The sequence below is a fragment of the Lissotriton helveticus genome, chromosome 11, assembly GCF_964261635.1.
Source record: "Lissotriton helveticus chromosome 11, aLisHel1.1, whole genome shotgun sequence".
Lineage (NCBI taxonomy): Eukaryota > Metazoa > Chordata > Amphibia > Caudata > Salamandridae > Lissotriton > Lissotriton helveticus.
In genome coordinates, this window is record NC_136072.1 from 549,871,990 (window position 1) to 549,898,630 (window position 26,641).

At 44.5% G+C, this 26,641-nt stretch overlaps 1 protein-coding gene across 3 annotated transcripts in view; it reads right to left on the minus strand.

The window, feature by feature from the left end:
- PPP3CC (protein phosphatase 3 catalytic subunit gamma) overlaps positions 1-26,641 on the minus strand; it is a 776,740-nt gene that overhangs the window by 281,031 nt on the left and 469,068 nt on the right. For all 3 annotated transcript variants that reach the window (XM_078666300.1, XM_078666301.1, XM_078666299.1), the window contains one exon: positions 25,360-25,505. In XM_078666300.1, the coding sequence (XP_078522426.1) occupies positions 25,360-25,505 (146 nt within the window). The remainder of the gene's footprint in view (positions 1-25,359; positions 25,506-26,641) is intronic.

Consider the following 26,641-nt stretch of genomic DNA (forward strand, 5'->3'; position numbering starts at 1 on the left):
AAAAAATCCTTTTCTAAACTTTTTTCACTGGGAATTCTTTACCTGCACCCAGCCGCCCTTTTCTTCATGAGAAGCCTACTCTGACTTTTGTGTATCAATTAACTGTAGTATTATTGCTAAAGTGATATATTTCTTATTGTACAGATCTTTTGTCCAAGAATACTTGTCGAGTCCTGAAGATGACCGTTAAATAACGTATCGGTCGAAACGCCGTCGACGCTTTTCTGTGGCTAAAATTATTATAAGGACACAGTATTTATGTTTATGGTGTTCCTTTTTTTGTTCTGTGATATGTATTGTTGTTGCCACTTGTCTGGTTTATATGTATTGCTTTTTTTGTATACCAGCGTTTTTCTTGTATGAGACTATTTATATTACTAAACAAATTTCTTACCAAATGGGAAATTAAATAAATATATAATTTTTGATACTACTGGGCTTCTCTGACTATTATAATGGATACTTTTCTGTTGTTTTAACAATTTTTCTTTCTCCCTGAGCCTTTTGTTTGATATAATTCACAGTTCTAGTAAGGCACAAATGATGTCCTCGTGCAGCTGTACTACATTCAAGAGAGCCAGGCATGCTAGAGTATATTTCTTTCTCAGCATCGCAGTCATGTTGATCCGCTGTTGCAATCTCACTATGGAGGTAGCCTTCATGATCATTCTCTCATCAGGAGGGACTTCTGCACTTTGTCAGGGGATCACCCAACTCCCCACTGGTTCCTGCAGCTCAGCATAGTGACAATCCTTCCTGCAATCTTGTTGGACAGACAGGCCTCAAAGAGGAACAAGCATGTTACGTTTAAGAAGACACAACCGACTTTGTGTTCAGAAAGCTGCTAATATTGGCTATCTAACACAGACCTAAAAAATGTACCCGTTTTGTAGGACTCAAGAGATATGTATCTTGGATTATTAAATAGCACATCCTGAGCTCCTTGTTTAAGCTGTGGATAAATTAGCTAAAGGACCAAGGTTCCCTTATAAACAATCTGCTCACCATTTTTAGATCCAAACAACCATGTGATCTTCTTCGATTCCTACTTTACTCCAACAAAGTAGCAGAAATATATTATTTTACTTTTAAGATTTTTTTTTTTTTTCGATTGAGCCTTTAAAGTGAAGCAGGGCCACCTTCTAAGCAAGTCAGTTCTGATGAAAAGACAAGGATAATTTATGTGTAACTACCTATGGGACATTCTCCAATCAGATGGGGAGAATAGTCACAAAACATTGGAAAATCCTTACCTCTGATCCCATTAACCTACAAAAACCAATGTTTTCGTTAAAACAGGGCAAAGCTCCGAGGGGACTTTGGTACACCCCAGACCAAAACCCTTACTCACAAAAAAATGACTATTCGGACACTGGGGCATTTGCCCCCGGTAGTTGGCCACTACCTGGCCATTCTAACATCTGCCCCAAAGCAGGTAAGGAACTAGACCTAGGTCTGCGGACCCTTTGGGCCTTAAGACAACACATGAATTGTGATACAACCAACATTGTTTATGTTCTCATCTGCCAGTGTGACCTAAAGTACATGGAAATTACCACCAGAAAGATTTGCGTCTGAATAAATGAGCACAGGAGCACCTTCAGGTGTAAAAATCAAAGCTACGAAACTGATGCACCATTATCTGTCCATGGGACACTCAGAAAACAACTTTACGTGGTATGTCATTGATGAACTTCCACCCCAAGCACCCAAGAAAAAAATGTTCTCCTACAAACAACGATGGATCTAGACTTATGAGTGCTACTACTGGCCTCAACAATGAGATCCCTTGGACACATTTAGAGGGAAAACATGGGTAATCTCTTGACATTGTCACTACACCTTGTTACCCCCACCAGCTAGTAAAAACCTTCCATTGTTTCATATTGCAGTGTATCTTCACACTCATTTCCACAAAATCCCACGCAATATGAATCGATGCCCAGAGAATCATGCATCATTTATGTTTATGGATGTGCATTTCAATGGCACATTGATGTACTTATTCATTCCTTCTTGTTGCGGTCATATTTAATTCCAATACATAGCGCTCCTCACTCTACCATTTTTCATTATTTTTATTTTATTTTCATCCTCTTCATGAATTATTTTTAGATATGACATGCATGTGGCATGCATATCAGTTGCATTTTGCATGGGCTGACAGACACACCAGCCCTTAAAGTCCTCACAGACTCTGATCACAGGTGAGTTGGATTTCAGTAATCACTTGAGACCCCTAGGACTTCATTTCCCATGAACCTGGGATGTCGGACGCTGAATGTGTCAGCAAATAGGAGCCCAGCCCGGCCCAATCAGTCCTGTTCCAGCCGCATATAAAGGCCGTCTGCCTGAAAGAAATTGTTCAACAGCGGTCTGATGCGGAATGGACCTCACCTTACCTGGCCTCCCCCTAGACTCAGAGGAGTCTCGAGGTACCGATGGTCAGAGCGGGGCCTCAATATCCTGAGCATGGTCCAGGTGAGGTGAGGTCCAGTCCTCTGTCAAGCTGGATGTTATTTGCATCCCTTGATGTGGAGGAACAGACTGTGTATTCTTTCACTGTATCACAGCAAGAACTTATTTTCACTGTTACGTTTATTCTTAAATTAATTTCACCAATATAACGCAGTAGCAATAATAAGAACAGAGGCCCTGAAGAAAGCCTAGGGAAGTAGAGCCCGTTTGGCTGAAACAGGTTAGCCCCTTTGTGGCAGTTATTTGTTTAAGCTGCAGTTTGCACTGTTCTGTTTTTAACTAAGGGGTTTGTCCTCACTCCTAATAAAAATACCCTTTATTGGGACACATCATCTTATTTTAATTAACTTGCCTTTGCACTACTTTTTTCTTTTCTGTCTTTCTCTTTTTTCAATGAGCATTTAGAAGCAACTGCCCGTTGTACTTTTCTTGAGTGATTTCTCAGCTGGGATCCAGCGTTGCGCACAAAGGCGTTTTGTCCTCTATGATCAAGCGGTTCACCATCCCCTTAAGCTGGTTGACCAAAATGATAAAACTGATCACTTGGAAGAGTTGATGGTTATCCAGACTAAGTATATGGCTGATCCCAACCGCATTATCACTAAGAGCCTTTGGTCCCGGGTGTGATGTTATTTACATTTAGCAACTTTGTAGTACATATGATACACTCTACCATTGGGAGAAGTGTTGGGCCTTTTCATTTATATTAGGCATTTAGACCCCCGGTTCGTTGTGTTGTTTCATATTTGAGTATTTGGGGATGTGAACTCGGGCTGGTCTTTAAACTTCCCTATGACCCTATGTCTCTTAGTGTTTTTGTGAAGCTTTTTCAGTGGCCAGTGTTAGCAAATTATGTACTGGATGTATTGGCATTGCCCGTCTCAGGTGCAATGTTGAGAGTGTATTTTCATAGAAAAATGTTTACATGGGAAGGAAAGAGTGAGCGCGCATGACTAAAGACTCGCTGAATAAGTATGGTGTACTACAATAACATTGATTTGTAAAAATGTATTTGGACCTCATACACACTTTAAGTACACTGTCTATGTACCATGCACTATCAGTGCAGAAAACAAGCAGTACTAAAAGGAAAATATTCCATAAACACAGGAAAAACACTATTTCTGTTGTTTTAGGTGGCGCGAAAATGCGTAACCACTAATACCCGCTGTTTTTAAGGTATTGAAATCACTTGAAAACACTGGAAAAAAAATACCAGAATTTACCAAAAATAGAAACTGAAAACAGGAAAGCCTAGTTATAACTAAGGTACCCTGTTATTAAAGGAAATTTCCCTGCGTTTACCCTGAGACATTTTTACCTCATCTTCTGGATCCTTGCCACATATCTAGCCACGATTTATATAAGAACTCCCATCCTTTTTTTGGGGTGAGCCCGCCCTATCACTGTACACAATACCAAACTAGACAAAGTAGGGATTGCATTGTTTTCCAGGGATTCCAATATCAGGGTACACTTCACAGCCACCCACTTAAGACATAGTGGACAGTAGTTTACCACATGCAACTATGACTCCAGCTCAAAATGCACACAGCACAGTATATTTTCTAACGCATCTTTGCTCTGACTTTCTAAGGCTGAGCACAGTGGATGGAGCTCTGACCTCACTGTGTGCACGTGTACCATCAAGTCCCTGTGGTTGATGGTGTGTTGCAGACTCAGTGGTGCTTTGCCCCTGGAGCTGGAATTAAGTGTTGTTTGAATTGGGTCGAACTACACCTCATTTTTTAAGCCCCTATCAACTAGGAACAAGAATAAAATATCAAAGGCCCAACAGAAGGTATTTTAACAGTTCCTTTACCGCATACTCCTTGTTCACACATCCGTATCTACAACTACTGAGGACTTACTCTTTTCTGATTACTACATCAAGAGATACCCTCTGTGGAAAGTTGCAGCCTACATCACCACTTACCTTGGGTGTGTTGTGAGGAGGGGCATTATGATTAAAGCAGGCTAACCAAGGGTGGAACCAAGGGTGGGTAAGGGCTACCATCTTTTAAGTTGAAGGCACTTACACCATTACCAACCCATTTTTCAGATACATTGACCACGAGCACTAAAAGGATGGCTATAAACCTGATTTCACCTCTGAAACTCCGTACACACCAAGGATTATAACTGAACATTTAAAGGTCTTTTTAATATGTTTTCCAATTTAATCAGTAGTTTTGGTAAAAGATGTTGACACGGTATGTGGGGAAAAAAAAAAAACAGAACACCACTTTAAAAGATTAAGGAATACATCTCAAAATTCGCAACATTAAATAGTTGAAAGTGCAAATCCCAGAGTTTACAAGCTCCTTGCTGGCAGAGCAGAAAAATCAACAGAGGATGACGCTGTAGTGCACAGTGGAACTTTACCTACCTGCCTATCGTTTTATTCTTAAGTTGATTTATCAGTTAAAGTAGGAACTCGAAAAGATTTAATCAGCAGAATTACTATTAGCATGGGAGTAGCTGTGACTCAATATCGACCTGAATGAAGAGGAAAGTATATTTGAATTTGTCAGTATGCTTGCAGAGATTGAACAGGTCCGCCCAAACTAAGTCAAATGTAGGTCTAATTCCATCTAATATAATTATATAGCAATATGTTCATTTCCTATAAAATATATTTGATGTTATTCAGAGAGTAAATCAAAAAATGCATGAAATAAAAGCTAGTATATACAATATACATACAAACTTGGAAAGACAGATTTAGGAGTCAAGCTACCTTGCACTGCAAAAAAAAAGGTTTGATTTATAAGGGCCTAAAAGCAATGCAGGAATGGGACTGTTAGAATATTCCACAAACTGCCAGATGTCTTGAATTTCTCAAGGGTCTGGAGTATCAGGGGAGTTGGAAGATGGCATAGGTAAATTCCCTATTTAAGATCATTGCGTACTAACCTTTTACCACTTCCAAATGGGAGACTAACGGTGGCAAATAAGGAGAACCTCAAATTCTAAAAAATCTTTTATATCATTATGTAGTTGATTTCCCATTTGTGTGAAGTAGGATAGTGTCTGCTTTAATACTCTTCTCCTCTAGATAGAATGTCACAATGCACATGGTTTTATGGAGGGATCAGCTTCAATTATGAATCAGAAGCTTTTGAAGGAAATCAACCCAGCTGACGCAGCTGCACTGCCTCAACAGCATTTAAACAACTTTTCATATCAAAAGGGGATGCAATCGCTTAAAATCTTGTGATCTGGGTGGCTGAGAAGTTCAAATGTCCTGTGTATGATGTGTCAGACCTTTGGTCTGTAGTATTTAACATTCGGCGGATGGACCCACGCTACAGGAGATTCCTTAAACACAGAGCTACAATCGCAATGTTCATTCATTCATTTATTTATTGGGCTTGTCGAATTGTAGAATGGCATTAGAAAGACAGACAAGCTATTGGCTAGGACAGGATTTTCCAAAGTCGGTCCTGGAGCTCCGGATACATGCAAGATTTTTAAGATAAATACATTTATCTAAATGCAGATATGCTAAAAAACAGGCATGGATCAGGCCCTTTAAGATCGCCTTTGGAGAACCCTGGGCTAGGAGATGGTTAGTTATGCATCAGATAATGACAGAGGCACCTATTCTGAAGATATGGGTGTGAACTGTGGTTGAAGGGGGCTTGGCCAGCCAAGATGGCCAGGAGGATGCAATCCATAGCAGCTCTGCTACCAAATACTGCAGAATTAAGGCAATCTGAAGCTTTCTGACCTGTAACCGACCTGTACCCCGTCAAGACAACTGCTTAAGAGTGTGGGAGGTGTCGGAGGCACCCCACAAAGCCTTGAGGACCCGTTAATCGGTGAATTTTATGAGGACTTGATTGAAGCTACCATGGCCAAGATCGCAACGTGACGAAGCAGCTGAAAGTCCAATGCTCTCCGCTCCTGAAAGGAACCTCAATTAGCCACCGAAGCCCAAGCAAAGGATCATGGTGAGCCCCCATAGCGCACTGGAGCCGGAGGGAGAGCCCTGAGAAGCCCAATGTCATCCCGGTGAGTGTGTCCTCTGAGCCAGAGTGCCTGCAATTACGCTCTGCCGCTCGTGGGTGCTTCTACTCCCATTATACAGGACTGCAGCTTGCAGGTAGGGTGTCGAGGGGAAAGCTGACCCCCGATGGGACTGAAAGAGACAATGAGGCCACAAAACTTGTACCAGAGTCTACTGGAGCTATTTGCCTGACCCTGTAATGGCAGCGTTGGGGCCTTGAATGAGATGAAAGGGGGTTGAAAGAGTCTCCAATCTTTGTTATGCAACTGATAAGCTTTGCTGCACCCCTATTCATCGCCAGTAAAGGTCCTGGTAACATCACATCCCCTCATTCCCATTGGACCACAGAGCTCATTGCCTGATCTTAAGATGGCGGATTCCCTCAAGCTCTGAAGAGCTCATACTTTAGAGACAACACTCCTTCCTTAAGCTATATGAAGGGTTGTGGTGAACTCCCAGCTGCACAGAGAAGTCAGCCAAGCAGCTGCTGTATCCAACACCAGCAATCTACCACTTAGAGCAGGGACATTCCTCGAACTTTACATGCACTCTATAAATACCTCCTATATGGTATTAGAATCCAGATAAGACCCTGGCTGCCCAGCTATAGCTGATGCTAAGAAGCTATAGCTGATGCTAAGACTGCTGGAAGGTGGGACAAAATGACTATGGCAGATGCAAACCTACCAATGTAACTTTCTAGAACAATAGTCATGGATCTTCATGTGGAAGGTAATTCCGAAGCATTGCAGTATAGCATAGGAGCACTCACAAACTCGGTGCGACTGGTCTGCAAATAAATCACCCAAAAAACCCTGACAGGGGCACCACACAATAGGCGATACGTAACAGCTCGCCTCTCTACATCGCCTTCAGGCAGTCCCACCTGGCTGGTCCTACTGCCTTTATGCTTCCAAAGAAGCCACAACTCAACAAGGTTACTATCTCCTTCACCCTGGCTGAGTCGCGCAACAACGCAGATATGCCATCCGCTACCGACATCATGGCCTGTTTGCTTCCTTGCAAGATTTCAATAAAGAGTTCGGTAAGCAACCTAAGGCGGATTTGACCTCCTTCTTGGATACGCTGCGGACTGATCTGAATGACAAACTCACTGTGCACCAACAGGATATCGACTCGGTGGGCACTGGGGTAATGGACCTCGAGATCAAGACAAACAATTTAAAGCACCGCGCCGGACAGATGGAGGATTCGACCTGCATGCTCCAACAGCTACAGAAAGCCCTCCTAAAATAAGAAGACCTTGAAAATAGATTGTGCTGTGACAACATATGGATTAGAGACCTACAGGAAGGGATTGAGGGTCCCGGGATAGAGGCCTTTGTGACAGGCCTCATCTCAGAGCTCGGTTGACTATTTAAGAACTTATTTCTTTCGGACCCATAACTAGGTGGCCGATGCTCACAAGCATTTAGAGTAATGAAGTCACCATGAATGTTCCATCCAATGTGTGTACCTGCTCCCGCCCAGCTTCCCCCCTTTTGGCTACGTACGATCTCACCTTAAAAAGAAATATGCCATGATTTAAATAATTTGTAAACCACTTGTTTTCTTCAGTTTGACACTTCAGCATGTGCTGATCCTTCCTTCGGGCTACAGTAAGCAATTTTTCATTGTTCTGTACAAAGCACAAGCCTTTTGACATTTGTCTACACAGGCCCAGTTCCAGTAATTTTAATTGGATGGGTCAAGAATGCATTCGGATGGGCCACTGTAAGCCTAATTTGTCGCTTCTGGAGGTTGCATACAAGCCATAGATTACAACATATACACTTCCAAGCGGTCACCACGATACAAAGGATACATTCTATGTGTATACAGAGAATGTAGAGAGTTACTTGAAAATAAGAGCAATGTCTGTACCTAAGTGCAAACCCTCAAATTCCAGCAGGCCAGGCTTCAACACAAGCACTTGGATACCAAGCATACTGCAATATTAGTTCAAGCTTAAGGAGGCCTCTAGTACCACACAAAGCCTTGACATAATTCCACTAAAAAGGCTGACTATTTACTCATTGCAATCTGTCCACTAGTTTTCGCTGCAAAATATAAACTTTACATTTTTTTATTTACTGGTCATTCTTTTGTTATGTACTTTCATATATACAAATTTTTAAAAAACAGCAATGCTTTTGGAAAAGCGGAAAGGAGTGTTTTTGAAAAATGTTCATGCCTGACAATTGCAAAACTAGTAATTGTAGTAATAGAATTATCCTTCGGTTGTCCTTTGAAAAATCCCTTCTAAACTCACCCATACATAAGTTTGACATAAGCTCATTCTCATGTCATAAAATGTCAAATTCTGTTTCCGTTCATAAATTACTGTGCAGCAGAAAAGTGGGAGTACATGGGATAGGGTTTAAAATGAGCTCTTGCAGGCTGCGGTTGAAACCCCTATAATCTATGCAGTTACATAACTTTTCATGAAGTGTTGGGAAAGCTTCAGCATAATTATGCAGTTCACAAATGTTACCTTTTTTTGTAAGAACGGATTGCAACAGCTAGTTCTAATGCAAGAGAGGCTATGCTTACAATCTTTATGCCTAGGAGGGGTGCACACCTGTTCACATCAAGAAAAAGAGGCGTTAAAATTACGTGCTACCCTGAATATTTTTCCCTCGATCTTAGGTATGTCTAAACTTAAACTTTTTGCAGATTATGCCATTGTATTTCTTCGTCCTACTAAGCCCAATAAAGACAAGATTTTAACTGAGTTTAAGAAATTTGAATTAATTGGCGGCTATAAAATAAATCCATTAAAAACAGATTATAATCCTTAACACCGGAGCAGAGCTCTTGCCAGAAAAGCTTAAGCAGCAGGCCCTTAAAAACTATCCAATAGGCTACCTTGGGATACTTGTCACAGGGCAATATGGTCAGCTCGCCAAACTAAATTATGAAGCAACCAGCTTAAAAATTCAGAAGCGGCTGAAAAAATGGGCTAGTTTACCGTTAACTTTGATTGTCGGTGTTGCACTCATTAAAATGCCCATATTCCCTCTGTTAATTTAACTTTTTTCTACCATCACTATTAAGATTAATATTAGTTATTTCAAGGAATTAGACCCAATGATTAGATCTTTTATCTGGAATAAAAAGGCAGCCAGAGTTAAACTTGCTGTTCTACAAATGGAGACTAAACTCGGAGGTTTAGCACTTCCTCATTTGCGCACATACTACGAGTCTACCGTTCTTGATTCAGTTTCTTCTCTACTTTCCAATATCGGACGCATAGACACATTTTGTATAATAAAGATGATTCAAGAAGCAGGAACCCAGATCCCTACTTTTCTTAAAACTTCCAAACTCCCCCAAAAAACTAGGTACAAAACGCTTCGGGATTTTTCAAGTAAATTGCAGTTTCTTTTTAAACAGAGTGAGTTTTCCGGTTTCCATATTTTAACATTGAGCGAGTGTAAAGACTTGGGCCTTCATATCCATTCAACTCATCTCAGAACTTGGCACGATTCTGGGCTGGGGTTAGTGAGTCTGGTTTTTATTCAGGATAGAATGATTAGTTAGCAAGAAGTCCAGGCGAGAAGCCCTGAGGGGAACAGGTTATTGTTTTTTGAGTATTTGCAGATAGTTCATTTTCTAACCAAATTTAAGTTAAAATTAAATTGTCCACCTTCTACGCTTGCTTCTGCTTTATTTTCAGCAAAAACTCAGGGGATAGGCAATTGGAATTGCCTGCTACGATCCCAGAATGATTTATTTCAAATAGATACGTTTTTGGTGAAAGTTGCTCTGGAAACTCAATGCTCTTTCTCTAGTGAAGAATGACAAATCATATCATCTACAGGGAATAGGGCATTGAGAGGGGCTAATTTCAAAAGAATGGCCTTCCTTTCACAAAGGATGGTGTATTACACCCCAAAGGCTTTAAATAGAATGTACCCTGGTGTGGAAAACAGGTGTTTTTCGGTGTCTTTCCCCTACAGAAGAAGGATGGCGGCATATATTTTTCACCTGCTCTAAATTAGAGGCGTTCTGGGGAAAAAATGTTGGCTACTTTCGTCGGGCAATTCAGAAACCACTTGCTCCAATAGCGGAAGCTGCTCTTTTTGGCTTCAACTAACCAAGGGATTATCTTGTCGAGATGGGAGGGCTATTTTCTAGCTATTACTATGCTAGTGGCACGCTCTTTAATCTTACACAACTGGAAATCGCCTGAGGCCCCGCTCTACGTGAAATGATTCAATAAAATGTCACGTACCAAAAAGTTTGAGGAAACATATGCAAAACACGTGGGGGCTACTAAAAAAAATTCTGCGATCTGTGGTTTCTTTTCGAAGGACGGGTGTAAACCTATTGTTTGATCTTTCTTTTACGTTCTAATGTAGTTAAAATATATCATGTGCGTTATGTATTTATTAATTGCATTCTTGTCTGTATTTGTTTTTTCTCTATTCTTTTGTATATATGTTGTTACTTAATTATGAAGATGAATCTATTTTGCTCTGCTCAATAAAAAAATAAAAATAAAAAAATAAAAAGAGGTGATCAGGGAACCAATATAGAAATGGAATTGATAAGTTCAATATTCTTTTGGGAGAATCTGGTCTCCAGTTCAGCTATTGCTCTGTCCAGAATGTTTATTTACAACAAAAAATTGAATGACTTCCCCAATTTATTTAAAGTAATATTAATTATTTTCTATCACTTTCGTATCTAATAAAAAAGCTATTGTAGATCTGTTTTCCACTCTCTTAGATGCCTTTGCTACAGCTAGTAAGGAATATGTGCGTGTTTGACCTGCCACATGTTTATCAAAACCTATACCAGATGCTAGAGCACTTTTCAAGTTACGAAAACCAGTTACAGTAAAAATGATATCCTTATCATTTTTCCCATTAGTAATTACACGACATGCGAAACAAAAGCAAGCATCCAAGCTAACAGAGTATTCCAGCCATGGTCGATTTTTGTACCAGTATGAGCTGAAAGCCCTCTCATGGTCACCAAACCTAATTTGTGGATGCGATTTAAGAAATGGTTGGGATGGTTTATCCCTCTTCAGGTCAGTCGCATTGCTGCGGAGACAACCTTGATGCTTTTCTTTGTCAACAAGATCTTTATACACACCAGTACCATGATGTGGTTGTGCAGATATTTTTCTTTCTTTTTTACCTTTCATAGGAGATGCTGGTATCAGACTTAGATTTCAAAACAAGGGATTGTGGGTGGAGTCTAAAGAACTTCTCCAAATGACGAATCTGCCCATAATGCCTGAGCTAGGATAAGCCGTAACTGAAACAAATATTTAGACAGATACATTTAAAGATAAAGCAATCAAGGGGGAGCCCCTGCATTAGGCCTGGTAATTAACCATATAGGGAACAAAATGGAAGCTAGAGCATCCTTCCCTCCTGAGTGTGGCACTGCGGTGCCTTTCCAGGAGTTTACTCATTACTAGACATGTAGGTTGAATCCTCCAGTATGATAATATTCAAATAACTCGAATCATGTTTTGCAACCATTACTGACAATCGGGGAACCACTAATAGAAAAGAAACGCAGTAAAAATGGATGGAGTGATTCTACAACTAAAAAGATTGACATACAAACAGGATTGGCCTATGGACTACATCCTTTGAGCTACCTGTATTGATGGGCACCTACTTATGCGCATACACCCCTTTGAATGTTTACAAAGGATGGACTTTTTGGGAAATGCACTACAAGCACTTTTTTGAGAAGGTTAATGTATGTATGTGTGTGTATGTATGTATGTATAGAAGTAAACAAGATACAGGCACTTTAAAATAACAGAAGTGAAGAATGATAACATTGGATCACAAATGAAAAGTGTATGGCTGTTTTCTAAGAAAGGTTGTGTCAGAACCCCTTTCAGAGGGCCATGGGGCACGCAGGGATTTACTTGTCCCAACTGGGTCGTCTAAACCCCGGTCCATCATATAGTAGAAAGTCTATAAAAAAAGGCCCTGGACCCTGGTCTGGAACACTCCAGGTAAAACCTATGGCAACTGTTCGCCAAACACTAAAAATAATATGGGCGCTCTCTGCTGAAGGGTTTTTAGTGGCCAACCCAGAACACAGTGATCGGCCATGAGGTGTTTCGGCGTACCCGCCACAGATCTCTTCACTACACCGAAGATCTTCTCAATATATTGGAGTTTCCCTCACGGCGCCATACAATGTGGAGCTGAACATTTATCCTGGTATCAGTTCCTTGTTTTTGTCCATGACTCCAGGACTTCGCAAAATTGTGCCGGTCGTTCTACTTCACCGGCCCCTCGGTACCACTAGAGTCGGCATAATCTTCTTAAGTGTTTAGCCCAGCCGGGTTGGAATTATCACCGGCTCAGTGACGACCAAGACTATTGTCCTCCATTTACAACCCTGAGGAAGTCGCGCAAATACTTTCCATACGCGACGAAACACGTGGCGGCTGGTTCTTTCCCCCTTTTTGTTGGCTCTATGAAAAAGCAAATTAAAGATTGAACGATATCCGACTCATCAGAAGATTTATTTCAAAACTGTATCTACTATGTTGTAATTTTTGTAATAACTTACATACTAATTGATTACCCTTATGGTTGCCTAGGACTTTGCTTTACACTAAAAATAATATGTTCCTTTAGAACTTTGCCAAACCTAGTTAAACTTAGCATGTCAATAGAAATGGTCTAAAGCCCATGGTTAGGAACCTAACATCCCTTTACTCTATTTATAACATGTAACCACAACCCGATATTATAATACTAAATATAATACAGTGACAAGGTAACTGAATCAACTATGCATTTAAAACCTCTGCAGTGTAATGCATTTCTAATGTAAAGTTCCATAGGAATTTGTGGCTTGTTACATGCAAAGTTATAGTTCATTTGCTGATATACTCCCTACAAAACTGAAATCCATCCGACAAATGTAACATTAGTGACTTTTACCAGAAAGTAGATTTGTGCCCAATATCTACTAATATTTTGTAGAAATGGTCCCTCTTTGGATTGTCATTTTATGCCTTATTATTCGTAATGGTAAAAATAAAATACATGTATTAAATACTGCATTAATATTAATATGATGAAATCAGAAAGGCATTTCTGTTGGACTCTGAAATGGTGTTGGACAGTTTTATATTTGTGAATGTCATTGAGGTATTGCAAACTGAAAGAATATGAATGTAGCGCCACTCACAAAAGATAAGCAATAATTAACTTGATTCACAGTATAAAGAGGTTACCATAACATAATCCTGACTAACGTGATGGCCACCAGATAAGTTTCTCATGAAAGAAGCTTTGAGGTACATAAGGGAAAGTCTCAAAAGGTTAAAGCATCAACCTAGCCAGAAACAAGTTCGGATCCCAAAAGGCCATGGGTCACCTGACTGGGGGACTAAATGCATTAGGCCCATCAGATGCCCTTTGAAGGCTGCACTTGGCATGGAGAAAGTCCCCCAAACCTACCCCAGCTGACCGATTCGCTGCGAGTTAAGTTGTGCATTTGTCCACAGCACCACTGGCTCAGACAGGTGATGCAATTTATGGTGTAGGACTTCCTGACATACACCAAGATCTACAGAGTTTTGGAGGAGATAGCTAGGGGTGCAATGATCTCAAACTGAGCTATGGGAGTAAAGAGTGCATCACTCTTCTTTCCTCCTCTTACAGGATTACAGGATACTTTTCCTCTAAGGAAGACTGTCCTGACTATTATGAAGTAGCCGTATAAAGTCAGAGGACTAGATCTGAACAGTCCCTTACTGGAGGAAGAAGGATAACTGGATATTCATGTCTCATCTCCAGATCTTCCGATAGGCCTTTTGAAACCAAATAGCTGGAAGGCGTACATCCCTGTCCCCACCAATATCAAGCAATCTTCTGAGGAATCAATCCCCTCTCCCCAGCCCAACAAAGAGGCAAACTGGATACACCTACATTAAGGTAAGTGACACATACGCCTACAGCTGGCCGACCCAATGCCTTGAAGATGGGGCCAAGAGCTTCAAGGATAACTTCTCATTTGTTTGGCTAATAAAGAACCCAGCTCAGGCTGTTTGCTCTGGTGTTGAACCTAGGCTCATAGCAGACCAGTAAGAAAATTGCTGTGATGTCAAGTCTCACCCCTGTCAGCCTGTAGAAGTGAGGGGTTCCCCACTTGTTCAGTCATATAAAGGTCCATGTGGTGCCTAACCATACTTGACTAGACCACTTTACGAAAGCTTTCAATTGGAGAAAGCCTGCCTTTTGCTTGTTTATGTGAAGGGACAAATTTGACTTGTGCAACAAGACTATGAAGTCCACTTCGCAGCAATGCGTCCAACCATAGATATTTTCAGGAGTTACTGGTAATCAAGACCTGCTACCATGACAGGGGAAAGAGGCTTTTCACTAAGAGGATGGCATTGTGTGCTCATTGGTGCATGGTCAGAATGTTGGACGGAGGACTTGGAATGACTGACCTTCCAGCAGTCTGTCCCAGTATTATGCCAGTTTGAGATACAAGGAACACAGATGGAACTTGGCAAGGGAAACCATCTATACACAGAATACCCATAATTTCAGAGGCCTGTTGATCTACCAAGTAGTCAATCTCATTGGTCGATGGTAAAGAAGCGGTTGCACCATCAAACTGATTACTCTTACCTTCTATGAAAGAGGGAACACTTTAGAAAGCCTTGAATCCAAAATTGTTGCTATGTACTGAATATTTATATTTCGTACAAAGAAGGGTTTGTGGAAGTTCACAGAACAGTGTACGGTTCCAATGGGACCTTATCCAATGGTAGGACAAAAAGTACAGTTGTGCACCAGACAGAATCTTTAAAAGGCACAAGTGACATCTGCGAGTTTCTTAACACCATCTTTTACACAATTTTTTTTTGATGGTATGGATATTTTTTAGGTGCCCCAAGTATTTAGGTTGGGCATGCACACAAAATGCATTGCCACATATTTGCATAATACACTGCATTATTACAACCCTAATAAAACACGGCATTAGTACAACTCCACATTTGCGCTAGAGCCAATGCATTTTTCACAATCTAAATAAATGGTGCACATAGAAAAATACATAGTGTACATGGAAAAAAAAATATGAATCACTAAAAGATTATGGAAGGAGACAACCTGTCCTGTTAGGACATGCACAAATATTACTTGTACATGGACATATTGAAGAGGTTATGTAGATAAGCTACTGCAAAAGATGGGTTTCTGATAGAGACTTCAAACAGCAGATTCCTCAACTTGTGAATTTCCTAGGTGTCAAATTGGATCTGGAAACTTCAAAGCAATTCCCCCGAGGTTTAGTAGGTGGTGTTGTGCGGGACTAAGCTTGTAGTCGCCAACTCCTTAAGTCGTCGCAGAATTGGTCTCAGCCTAGATCCAAATTGAGAGAACAGGCGCCATTCCATTGTTGGGTCTATCTCAAGACCACTCTACATCAATATACAGGAGTTTAGGTAAGTTATATAAGTTGCACAAGAAGTCCAAACACAGGTCGCCGACGTCCCGCCACTCGTACTGCCCAGAGTCATGCAACACCCAGGGTACCTCTCAAGCTCAGCAACTCTGGGGGTTCCCAAAGTGCTTCCTCTCAACCTTCTGCCTCCGAGGACAGCCACAGTAGACTAAATGCAACATCTGAAGAGGGCTGTAGCTGTCATTGTACCTCACTGAATACCACTGGAACATCTTCAGGCCACAACTATTCAAGGTATTAGCCTGTTGGTGGATCCTTTCTCGACCACGCCACTTGACCTTCACACATGGTCCTGCCCCAGTGCAACATCCAACACAGTCCATGGCGCTGAGACAGACACCACAGGCCTGGAGCCAATAGTTTTATCGATTAATCCCTGAATAAAGTTATCAGTCAACAGAACAACGGTTTTATGATGGTGATGATGACATTTATGAGGAACCTAATATTTTTGAAGACTTACAAGATAACAGTGGGTTGGACACTTACCCAGACACTGGCCTAAATTCTCCAAACCAGATGGCCACTGATGAATCTGCATCTTTTGGGGCTGTTATCGGAAAGACAGCGGAAAGTCTAGATCCAACATTTCCTTTTTTTTTTTTTTTTTTTTTTTAAGTTTCAAAAACCTTTATTTCGTTGTCAAACAAGTTACAGGGCACACTGCTCGCAGCACAGCAAGGCTGAACGCCGGAATAGAAACAGTACATGCAATCACAATCACGTATCTTAACACAGCCAGATTGCCGACATCCCGGAGGCCCGGCGGCGTTCAAGGAGAGCATGGTGCAACAATATGCAATAGGCATGTGGCCAGCAACTCAACACTTTCACACCCACATCCACTCAGTGCCCTTTGTCGTGAGTTACTAGCTGTCGTTCAGCCCAACCCCTAGTGCCGCAAACCCATACCCCCTGAGCGTTAAAGAAAAACTACTAACTACCCCAACTAACCCCCCACCCATTATTGTCGATTGTGTGTCTGCCCGCACCACTTCTCTAGTTGGATTAACCGAGTGTCACCCCAGGGGGCAGCGGGGGGGAAGGGACGAGGAAGGAACAGAAGACACGCCAAGCGTCCCCAGCCCGCCGCCCAGCCCACCCCCCAGCCCGACCCGAATACACACATTAAGTGTGCCAACAATCCCAACCCACTCACACTATCCATGCTAGTGACCGTGTCAGAGTATCTATCCTAGATCATCTTCCCGCCCCCGGCCCGCTCCGAATCCCTGAGTCCCTGTATCCTCCGGCTCCGATGAATCAACATCCTGCTCACTGCCCTCCCTACCACCGCTGACCTCCGCATGCGCCTTATATAAACTCCAGAAGTTCTTGGGGCGACTCTTAGGGGGAAGCAGTTCACTATATACTTCCGATTGAGTGCAGCAGTACAACATATCCCTATTCCACTTCTCCTTAGTAGGCAACGGGCCCCTCATCCAGCAGGTAGCAACAACTCGTCTGGCCATAAGGAAAGCCATATCCACCAGACGCCGCAACGCCACTGGAAGCGGCTTAGAGTATCCAAGCAGGGCCAGCGCCGGGGAGACCTCAATCTCCGTATTCAGCAACAGGCTTACTTCCGAGAACACTTCGCTCCAAAATTTTTGTATCCCAGGGCAGTTCCACGCCATGTGTAGGAAGTCGGCTACTTGTGCATGGCAGCGTTCGCACTCCGGGGACTGTCTCAGACCATATCTGTGTAGTCTCTCCGGCGTGTAATAAACCCGATTCAAATACTTGAAATGCACCAGTCTGTGCCGTCCGTTCAATGAAATTTTTTTCGTGCTGACACAGCAATAGGTCCACATTGCATCATCTATCTGCGTCTGCAGGTCGTGCTGCCACTCTGCTCTGGCTTTGGAGGGTAGGAGTTGTTTATGACGAACCCCCAGTTTATTTAGGTTCGTTACCAATTTGCGGGAGGACACTGTCTTAATGACGTACGTGAGCTCCGGCAATTCAGAGGGCTCTGCCAGCTCCAGGCCCAAGAGTTCCTGCATCGCACTACGGAGTCTGTGATATTGAAAGCGTGTCAACAACGACGCTGCAGCCCGCACTGGGGGAAGTTGTTCCCATGTCTTCACCTTCCCGTCTAAGAACAAGTCTTTCAATTTCGTAATCCCAAGACCCGCTAGTGATCTCGTGACACCTCTCTCCATCAGCAAAGGGAGCCATATCGCCCAGTCGAGTGGCATGATGGGGGAGTACAGTAAATCGCATTCCTGCGCTCTCGCCAGCTCATGCCAGGCATGGTTCGTGGCTTTTATGGAGTCGAGCTGGCCAACCCTACGGTCCACCGGAAGACAGACCGTGGCCGGCAAAGGCGTGGGCTCCGCGAACAAGCGTTCTAGAGTTACATGCGGAATGCGAGGGTGCCCGTGTATCCACGAGTGCAAATGAGCTGCCTGTGCCACCCGGTAATATCTTTCCATATCCGGGGCACCTAGGCCCCCCATTTCATATGGCAGTGTCAGTACTTTCCATTGAATTCTAGGCTGGCCCCCCCCCCCCCCCCAGGCAAGTCTCGTAAGAACTTGTGTCAATTGTTTAAAGAAGGCCTTCGAGAGGACAATAGGTAAAGTATTGAACAGAAACAGAAACCTAGGAAGAACTACCATTTTCACGATAGCGATCCTACCCATGAGCGACAGGGGGAGCCTGCACCATATGTCTACTTCGTCAACTAACCTGGAAAACGCAGTCCCATAGTTCTCCCGGAGCAGCGTTTCGGGGTCCGTGTGTAATCGTATTCCCAGGTATCGTACCGGGTCCGTGGACCACTGCAGCGGATAGTCCATCTCAAATGGTTCCGTTACTGGTGTTAGGGGGAACACAACTGACTTGGCCCAGTTGACCTTTAGGCCCGAGAGGACCCCGAACCGCACCACCTCTCTGATCACTGATGTAAGGTTGGATTCCGGATCTCGTACATACAGCAGGGTATCGTCAGCATACGTGGAGATCCAATTTTGTACGTTGGGAAGTTGATACCTTCAGCCGCGTGATATTCCCTAATAGCGCATGCCAAGGGTTCCGCGATCAAGGCGTATAAGAGCGGGGAGAGGGGGCACCCCTGCCTAGTACCTCTACTTATTTCAAAGGCGTCGGTGACATAGTCTCCCACTCGCAGTCTGGCAGTGGGTGTATGATATAAAGCCCCTAACATTTGCAGGAAGGGTTCTCCCAACCCCAATTTCCTCAGGACCCTGACCATGAATGACCACTCGACAGAGTCGAAGGCCTTTTCCATATCCAGGAAAACTGCAATCGCTTTATTGTCCTGTCTGACATGCTGCATCGTTCCCAACACAGTACGAATATTGTAAGTCAAGTTACGATCTGGGACAAACCCAGCCTGCTCTGGGGCCACTAGGTCTGGGACTAGGAGGGCCAAACGCGTGGCCAGAATCTTTGCATACAGCTTAGCGTCTACGTTCAATAAGGAGAGTGGACGATAGGAACCGCACAAGTCGGGGGGTTTCCCAGGTTTCAAAATTGTGACTAAAAGCGCTTCGCTCATGGTTAGGGACACAGACCCCTCCTCGCAGATGTTGTCAAAGAGGGCCAGCAGGTGTGGGATCAGTTTGTCTAAGTATACCTTATAAAAGCCCACTGTGAGGCCATCCGCCCCAGGCGCGCTACCGTCACGCATCCCTCCCAAAGCATCCCTAATTTCGTCCTCCTGTATCGGTGTCGACAAGAATTCCCTCTGTGCGTTCGTCAGGAAAGGCATTTTTATATAGCTTAAGTAGTCCTCAATCTCTTCTTCCATATGGGAAGCCCTAGACTTATAGAGGTCAGCATAGTAGTCTTTCAATCCTCCTATAATCGCAGACTCATCCGTCAGAACCTCTACTGTGGCAGTTCGGAGTTCCTCTATCACCAACGGTTTCCTGTCCTGTCTCAGTATTCTGGCTAGGACAGAGCCAGGTCTGTCACCCTCCCCATAAGTCCGTGCCGTGGCGTATTTGCCCATGTGGTGTACCTCCCTGTCTGCCTCTTCATTATATTCAGCTAGTAGTGTTTTGAGCTGTTCTGCAACGGCAGCGTCCGGGTCAGTGCGCTGTCTATGCTCGGCATTCTGCAAGAGCGATTCAAGAAGTTTCAACCGCTGTCGAATGGCCTTGAGCACACTGGAGTGTTTAGCCATAGCCATCCCGCGAATGTAAGCCTTGAATGAGTCCCACAGCGTTTGGAAACTATCAACTGACCCCAGGTTAGTCTCAAAAAAAATATCTATGTCATTCGCCAACTCCCCTCTAAATACTTCATCCAGCAATGAGTAGGGAGGGAATCGCCACGTGAATGGGGGAATCCGCTTTGTAGGGGTCTCTAGGGTCAAAAGCAGCGGAGAATGGTCCGACAGGGTCCTAGGGAGCACCGTGCATCCCCGGGTCCAAGGGAGAAGTGTTTGGGACGCCAGAAAGTAATCAATTCTCGTGTGGATGTCGTGGAAGGCCGAGTAGTGTGTATATCCCCCCTGCATGGGATGTTTGTAGCGCCACACGTCCACAATGTCAAGTTTGAGAAGTTCTACCTGCATCAGCTGCGCCGCAGCGGAAGGTGGACGGGAAGGTCCCCTGGATCTATCCCTGGTAGGGTCAAATACAAAATTGAAATCCCCACCCCAAAGCATATTAGAGGAAGCGTAAGATCTGCAGAGCCTGGCCAGTGTCGCATAGAACTCTGGATTATCAAAGTTCGGCCCATATACATTTATCACCATGAAGTCATGACCTTTCCCCACACACTTGGTTATCAAATAGCGACCGTCAGTGTCTGCCGCCAATAGCGTCTGCTTCAAGTGTGAACGCGGATTTACCCATGTTACCACCCCTCTGGAGTGCGTAGTGTAACCCGCTGCCAGGCTATTACCCCCCATACCTCTAGTGGTGTGCATCTTACTCTGAGGGGGCAGATGGGATTCCTGTATGAGGGCCAGGTCAATATGGTGCCTGTATAGGTAGTGCAGCACTTTCCTGAGTTTACGGTGGTCATTCAGCCCCCTGACATTCCAGGTCAACACTTTCAGTGTGGTAAGATCACCATCTTCAGGTACACCGTTCAGGTCAGCCATAATAGAATAAAAGTACAGTGTTTGTGCGCAATAGCCACACCCGGCTGGTGAATTGTCTCTGCAGGTACACACCCTGTATGAACTTTCCACGCCCAACATAAGCATTCGAGATTATGCGAAATTCAAGACACACAACCATAACAGTGCTGAAAGAACATCCCCCCCCAACCACCCCCCCACCCACTGCAGGCCACCCCCAACCTGGCCAGACAGAACCCCTCCCCAATCCCCACACGCAAACCTGAAACCATTCCCTGAGTACTCCCTAATGAAGGCAGCTCGGGGAATGCTGGGCCAAAGGCTCTAGGGCGGAGGTCACCAAGTGAGTCACACACTCGTGTGTCGGTGAACTATCGCTGCAAACGAGCCCTCAGCGCCATTACCCCAAACAAGTTTCCCTCAACGGACACCCAATCCAGGGTGCTACTGGACACACCGCAGGCATCCCTCCGATCAGTGACCCACACCCCACCGTTATGTAGGACCATGTGCAGTTGGGAGTAGCAGTGAGCGCAAAACTTAACACTACACAAAAACAAACCTATGCGGCTCCCAACAGTGTCATAGTTCACAGGATACGATGCCAGTGTAAATAAAATGAAACTATCTCACCCAGCCGCCACCAGGCAGCAAGTCAGAGTGCAGGCCTCTCCGCTTCCCAGCCATAGGATTCTACTGGCGATCCCTCTAAGCGATAGGTGTCCAATCCCTCAATGCCACAACAAATAATATACATCTGACAGAAGTTCAAGCCTTAGAGAAGGCAGGAGGTCATTCCTGTTCGTCTAGGCGGCTATCGTCGGCGAGGTCCTCAGCTTGTCCGCACGGGCTTCTCCGTTGTTCCTTGGCCCATTCCTTCAACGACTTCTGAAGAGACTTAGGATCCGTGAAAAAATGAGAATGTCCCTGCCGATTAACCCGTAGCTTCGCCGGATACAGCATCGCGTAGTCCAGGCCTAGGTCACGCAATTGCTTCTTGTAGGGGGCAAAGTGTCGTCTCTCCTCCTGCACTTTAGCCGTGAAGTCCGGGTATAAAGAGACGTCCATGCCCTCGAATTGCAGCTTCCCCTTGTCCCTGGCCACCCTCAACGCCGCGTCTCGATCCCTGTAATTCAGTAGTTTAGCTATGATCGGGCGCGGCGCGGCTCCCGTGCGCGGGCCCAGCGTGCGGTGCGCCCTCTCCACTATGAACATCGGGGAGAAAACATCATCGCCCAGCAGAGTGACCAGGAGTTTCTCCACAAATAGTTCCATCTTCCCAGTCTGGGTCGTCTCCGAAATCCCAGTGATGCGGATATTCGACCTTCTGGAGCGTGCCTCCAAATCCTCGGACTTGTCTTGAATGACCTGCAGTAGCTTGGAGAACTGCCTGCGATCCTTGTCCCATTCAGTCTGGGCCTCCTCCACCTCAGTCAACCGTCGCTCCGACATGTCCAGTCTCTCCGATTGTTTGTCCACACGCTCCGACATGCGGTAGGTGAGTGCGTCGATTTTCGTGCCTATAGAGGCCATGCTGTCCTGCAACCCCTTTTCCATAGAGACTAGCATGTCCTTAATGTCTGTGTACATAGTGTTCTCTGAGCCAGCGCCCCGCTGGGATGGGACCGGCGGCGATTCCTCAGGGGCCCTGGTCTTACGCTGTTCGAACGCCAATTTCGTTTGGGTCCTGTCGCTCTTGCCCATAGTGCGACACCTGGCGTGGGCAACGCACCGCCGTCAATCGCTCGGTCCACCCGGAGAGGGGTTCCCCACCAGCTGAGTCGCACCCCCAATATCCGCAGTGTTCTAGCGTATCCGGGGAGCAGGTGCAACTGGGAGCCACTGTAGTAAATAAACTGCCAAGTTCAGTTCAGCTGCACACCCCAGTCTCCGCCCGTGTAGCAAAGGCACATTCAAGTGTCCCCCAGTGGTCAGACACACGCGCTCACAGGTCTGTAGGCCCCCGAAGTCCTAAGGGCGAATACTCCGGCGGCGCGCAGCCCCCAGTGTCCAGTGGCTGCCCTTCTCTTCCTCCCTCAGTGCAACTCACTCGTTGTCCAGTATGCAATTCCCAAAGTTTTATGAGCTCAGCACATGCGGTGGGGACCCCGCAGCATACCTCAGGTCCTGGGGGGGTGAGAGCGGGCTCCAGAGGCCAGGGCCGCCATGCCCGTGTGCAGTCGCCGACCAACCGTCTGGTACTAGGCACCCCTAGTAAAAACGGCCTCCGGGGCTCAGCAACAGTCCCCCGTGGTCCCGCACCTGTATTCCGTCCGCCGGGGCCGTCCGAGACCGCCGGTACTCCAGTGATGTCCCCGCAGTCAGGGGGAAAGCAGGTCCGTCGGGCCTCACACCGCCACCAGCCGCACGTCGGAGCACGCACACCGGCCAGCTCACCAGGCGAGGCCGCGGCTTTTGGGCCTATTGGCGCGAACGTCTGCGGGGCTCGTAACTTCCCCGTAACACCGCCGATCTGCTCCGGAAGGCCACCGGGGGTGTCAGCATGGGTCAGCACACCGCCCCACACTTAATCCGCTGCGGGGGTCCGTTTAGGAAGGATAATTATGAATTGTGTTCGGGTAATGGCGCGGAGCTCCGCTCTTACACGTCTGACATCGACGCCGGCAAGCTCCGCCCCCCCCCCTAGATCCAACATTTCCCATGCAGGTCAAAACCAATGTATTGATGGCAGTTCTCAACTTTGCAGACACCACCACCTGCTCTCTTTTAATGAGGCTTTCACCAATTTGCTGGTACCCGGGTAAACCCAGGTTATCTTTTTTCCCAGTAAACAGACATGTGGCAAGGTAGCAAAGGACCACGCCAGGGAACCCAGATTTCTAACTCAATCATGCTACCCCAGACAGTCTGAAGGGTTCAGGCATTCCAACCGCCTCAACACAAACTCATTCCGTATCACTCCATCTGACAGGGAATCCAAGAGGATGACATATTTTGACAAATCAGTCTTTTTCGGTGCCAGCCTTGCCTTGCTATTTGTCAATATCTACTGCACCTGGGATGGGATTCGCACACCTTGTGGGAATGCGCACACCTTGTGGGAATGAGTTGCAGGCATCTTGCCAGCTGTCTAGGCAGAGGTCAGACAAATACTCCAACGTCTGATCCTAGACGGCCAAGATGCTACAAAATACCCCATCTATTCTGGCCTGGTCACACTGTATGTTTAGGTAGGGCAGTTGGGACCAGCGTGGTGCTTAGGTACCACTCCTCGATCCACTTGAAAGGTTTTTATATGAATGTCCAGCAATCTCTCGAGGATATGCTGTTTGATGGCTCAAAAATTTTCGGACGAAGGTTGACTGGCCTCGAGAAGTTCAAGGACACCAAGGCCAGCAATTGCTCTCTGGACCTAACTTAGCCTATTCTGCAGTTCCCCCAACAGCAGTCCCATTTGAGGCTTCAGTAAACAATATCAACAGAGGCCTCAGCAACAGAAGGTCTCCCAGCCCTTTCGAGGGTTAAGGTGTGTTTCACAGGAGTGGCAAGAAGCATTGCTTTGGATAGATGTTCTAAATTTCAAGGAGCAACAGATGGGTGAGGGCTCAAAAAAATAAATTAAAAAGCCAACAGGGAAGCAATAGATTAATTGCTCATAGAATTGTTAACTAAACTAAAGCACTGCATCACACTCGGAAGTCAACCTGAGGAAAGAAAAGGTGTCAAAGTCACAGGTTGTGGCAGGTTACAGTACTGTGGAGGCGGAGAACACAAATGTGCCAATAAAGGCAAGTGAGTCCCTGTATTCGGACTCAATGAAAGAATGGACATTTTAAATAGTTTATTCTTGTGTTTTTATGAACGTGGTCAGGGCATTGAATCACAGATATATTGTTATTCCTGCGAAAACACATAAGTACATTTAATATTAATAAACACACTGGACATCTTCAGACTTCACATTTTCAAAGCAACCAATTCAAGTCACATAACACGGCAACATGTACAGCAATACTGAAATCTCAGATATAATTAAAAAGGTCAATGATACATATTTATGAAATAGAAGTAAAACCACAGCACTGAAACATACATGAAGCAAGTAATGAAGATAGAGCCTGCGTTTGGGAAATGAACATTTGAGGAGAAATCTAGGGATCTCTGGAATAAGAAGGAAAGCATTGTTAAGTGGCAGAAGTTTACAAGTAGGAGAAAGGAAAAGGCCGACTGCTGTACATTATAGAAGAGATCTTACCTTTCGTATATCATCTAGACATGTGATTTCAGGGGACAATCCACCATGCACACAAAGAAACTGTTGATTTAGTAGGAAAAGGCCGACTGCTGTACATTATAGAAGAGATCTTACCTTTCGTATATCATCTAGACATGTGATTTCAGGGGACAATCCACCATGCACACAAAGAAACTGTTGATTTAGTAGGGCAGCCAGAGGAAGACAGTCAAACGCATCCATGCACGCGTCATATACACGCTCCGAGTACTTGATTTTACCTGCAATGAAACATTAAAAGGAATTGACAGTTCAGTTGCAGAGCCGGTGTGCTACTACAATCTACAGCAACTTCTCACGCCCTGCAAACCACATCCTTCTACAGTGGGAGTCCAAAGCAGTAACCCGCAATAATAACACACGTTTCCATATTGGGAATATACTTGACTGCCTAAACATGACGTAACTGTGGAAAAAAAAAAAACAATGGATGGAATTCTTGAGCCCAAAATTCTTCGCTACTGGAAATTGAATCTTTATTATTGCCATCTTATTTTATAGTCATTTTGTTGCCGCCCATCTAGTGGAAAGACGAAAACTGGTCCACAGAGCTGCTAAGATCGAATTCTCACATGATTGGAACAAAACATATGATATGCTCCCTCCCGCACTCATGTAATTTCCCTCATTAATAGGAGACCATCCGTGGGATGGTATTGACTGGTTGAAGGGCGTAGATCCGGGCTAATGCTCTCCAGTCTCAATACTGTCAGATTCATGAGCAAGTGAAAACAAACATTGGCAAATGTGTGTGGCATAGGCTGCACACAGTTGGCTTTTCCAATGCTTGTCTTCTTTGGAAATGATCTATATAAAAAACTTTTTATTGTAAAAAGCATTTAAAGATGGTTACATGCATACAGGCATCTTCAAATAATTTCTGTAATAACGTTTTATAACCTATGAAAAATAGCCAAGAGTGGTTGAAAAGGGTTCAATGAAAGTTTTTGTATGCGACTATGCATGTGTCTGTATTTAAGGATTTGTTTGAAAAAAACAAAGGTCTCAGTTAGCCCTAGACGTACAGAAAGAATTAGCCAGAGGAAAGGCAGCAATTGGGTATCGAAAGACTTCAGAGAGGTGGATTTCTTAAGAGCTCTTGGTTAAATTGTCCGTTGCCATGTGAGGAACCATTGAGAAAGAAAACTATAGTATACTTGTTTGGTCAGCAATGTAGACATTACAGAACTCTGATGAGTATGTCTGGTGGATGCAATTGAAATCACTTTGCCTCGAATACAATACGCGCAAACATTTGATGGACGAGAGTTTCATTGCACGGAAAACTAACGATTGATAAATTAGGTTATTTATCAGCCAGTAGTGAGGAGAACCTATACTCCTGAGGCACAGCCGG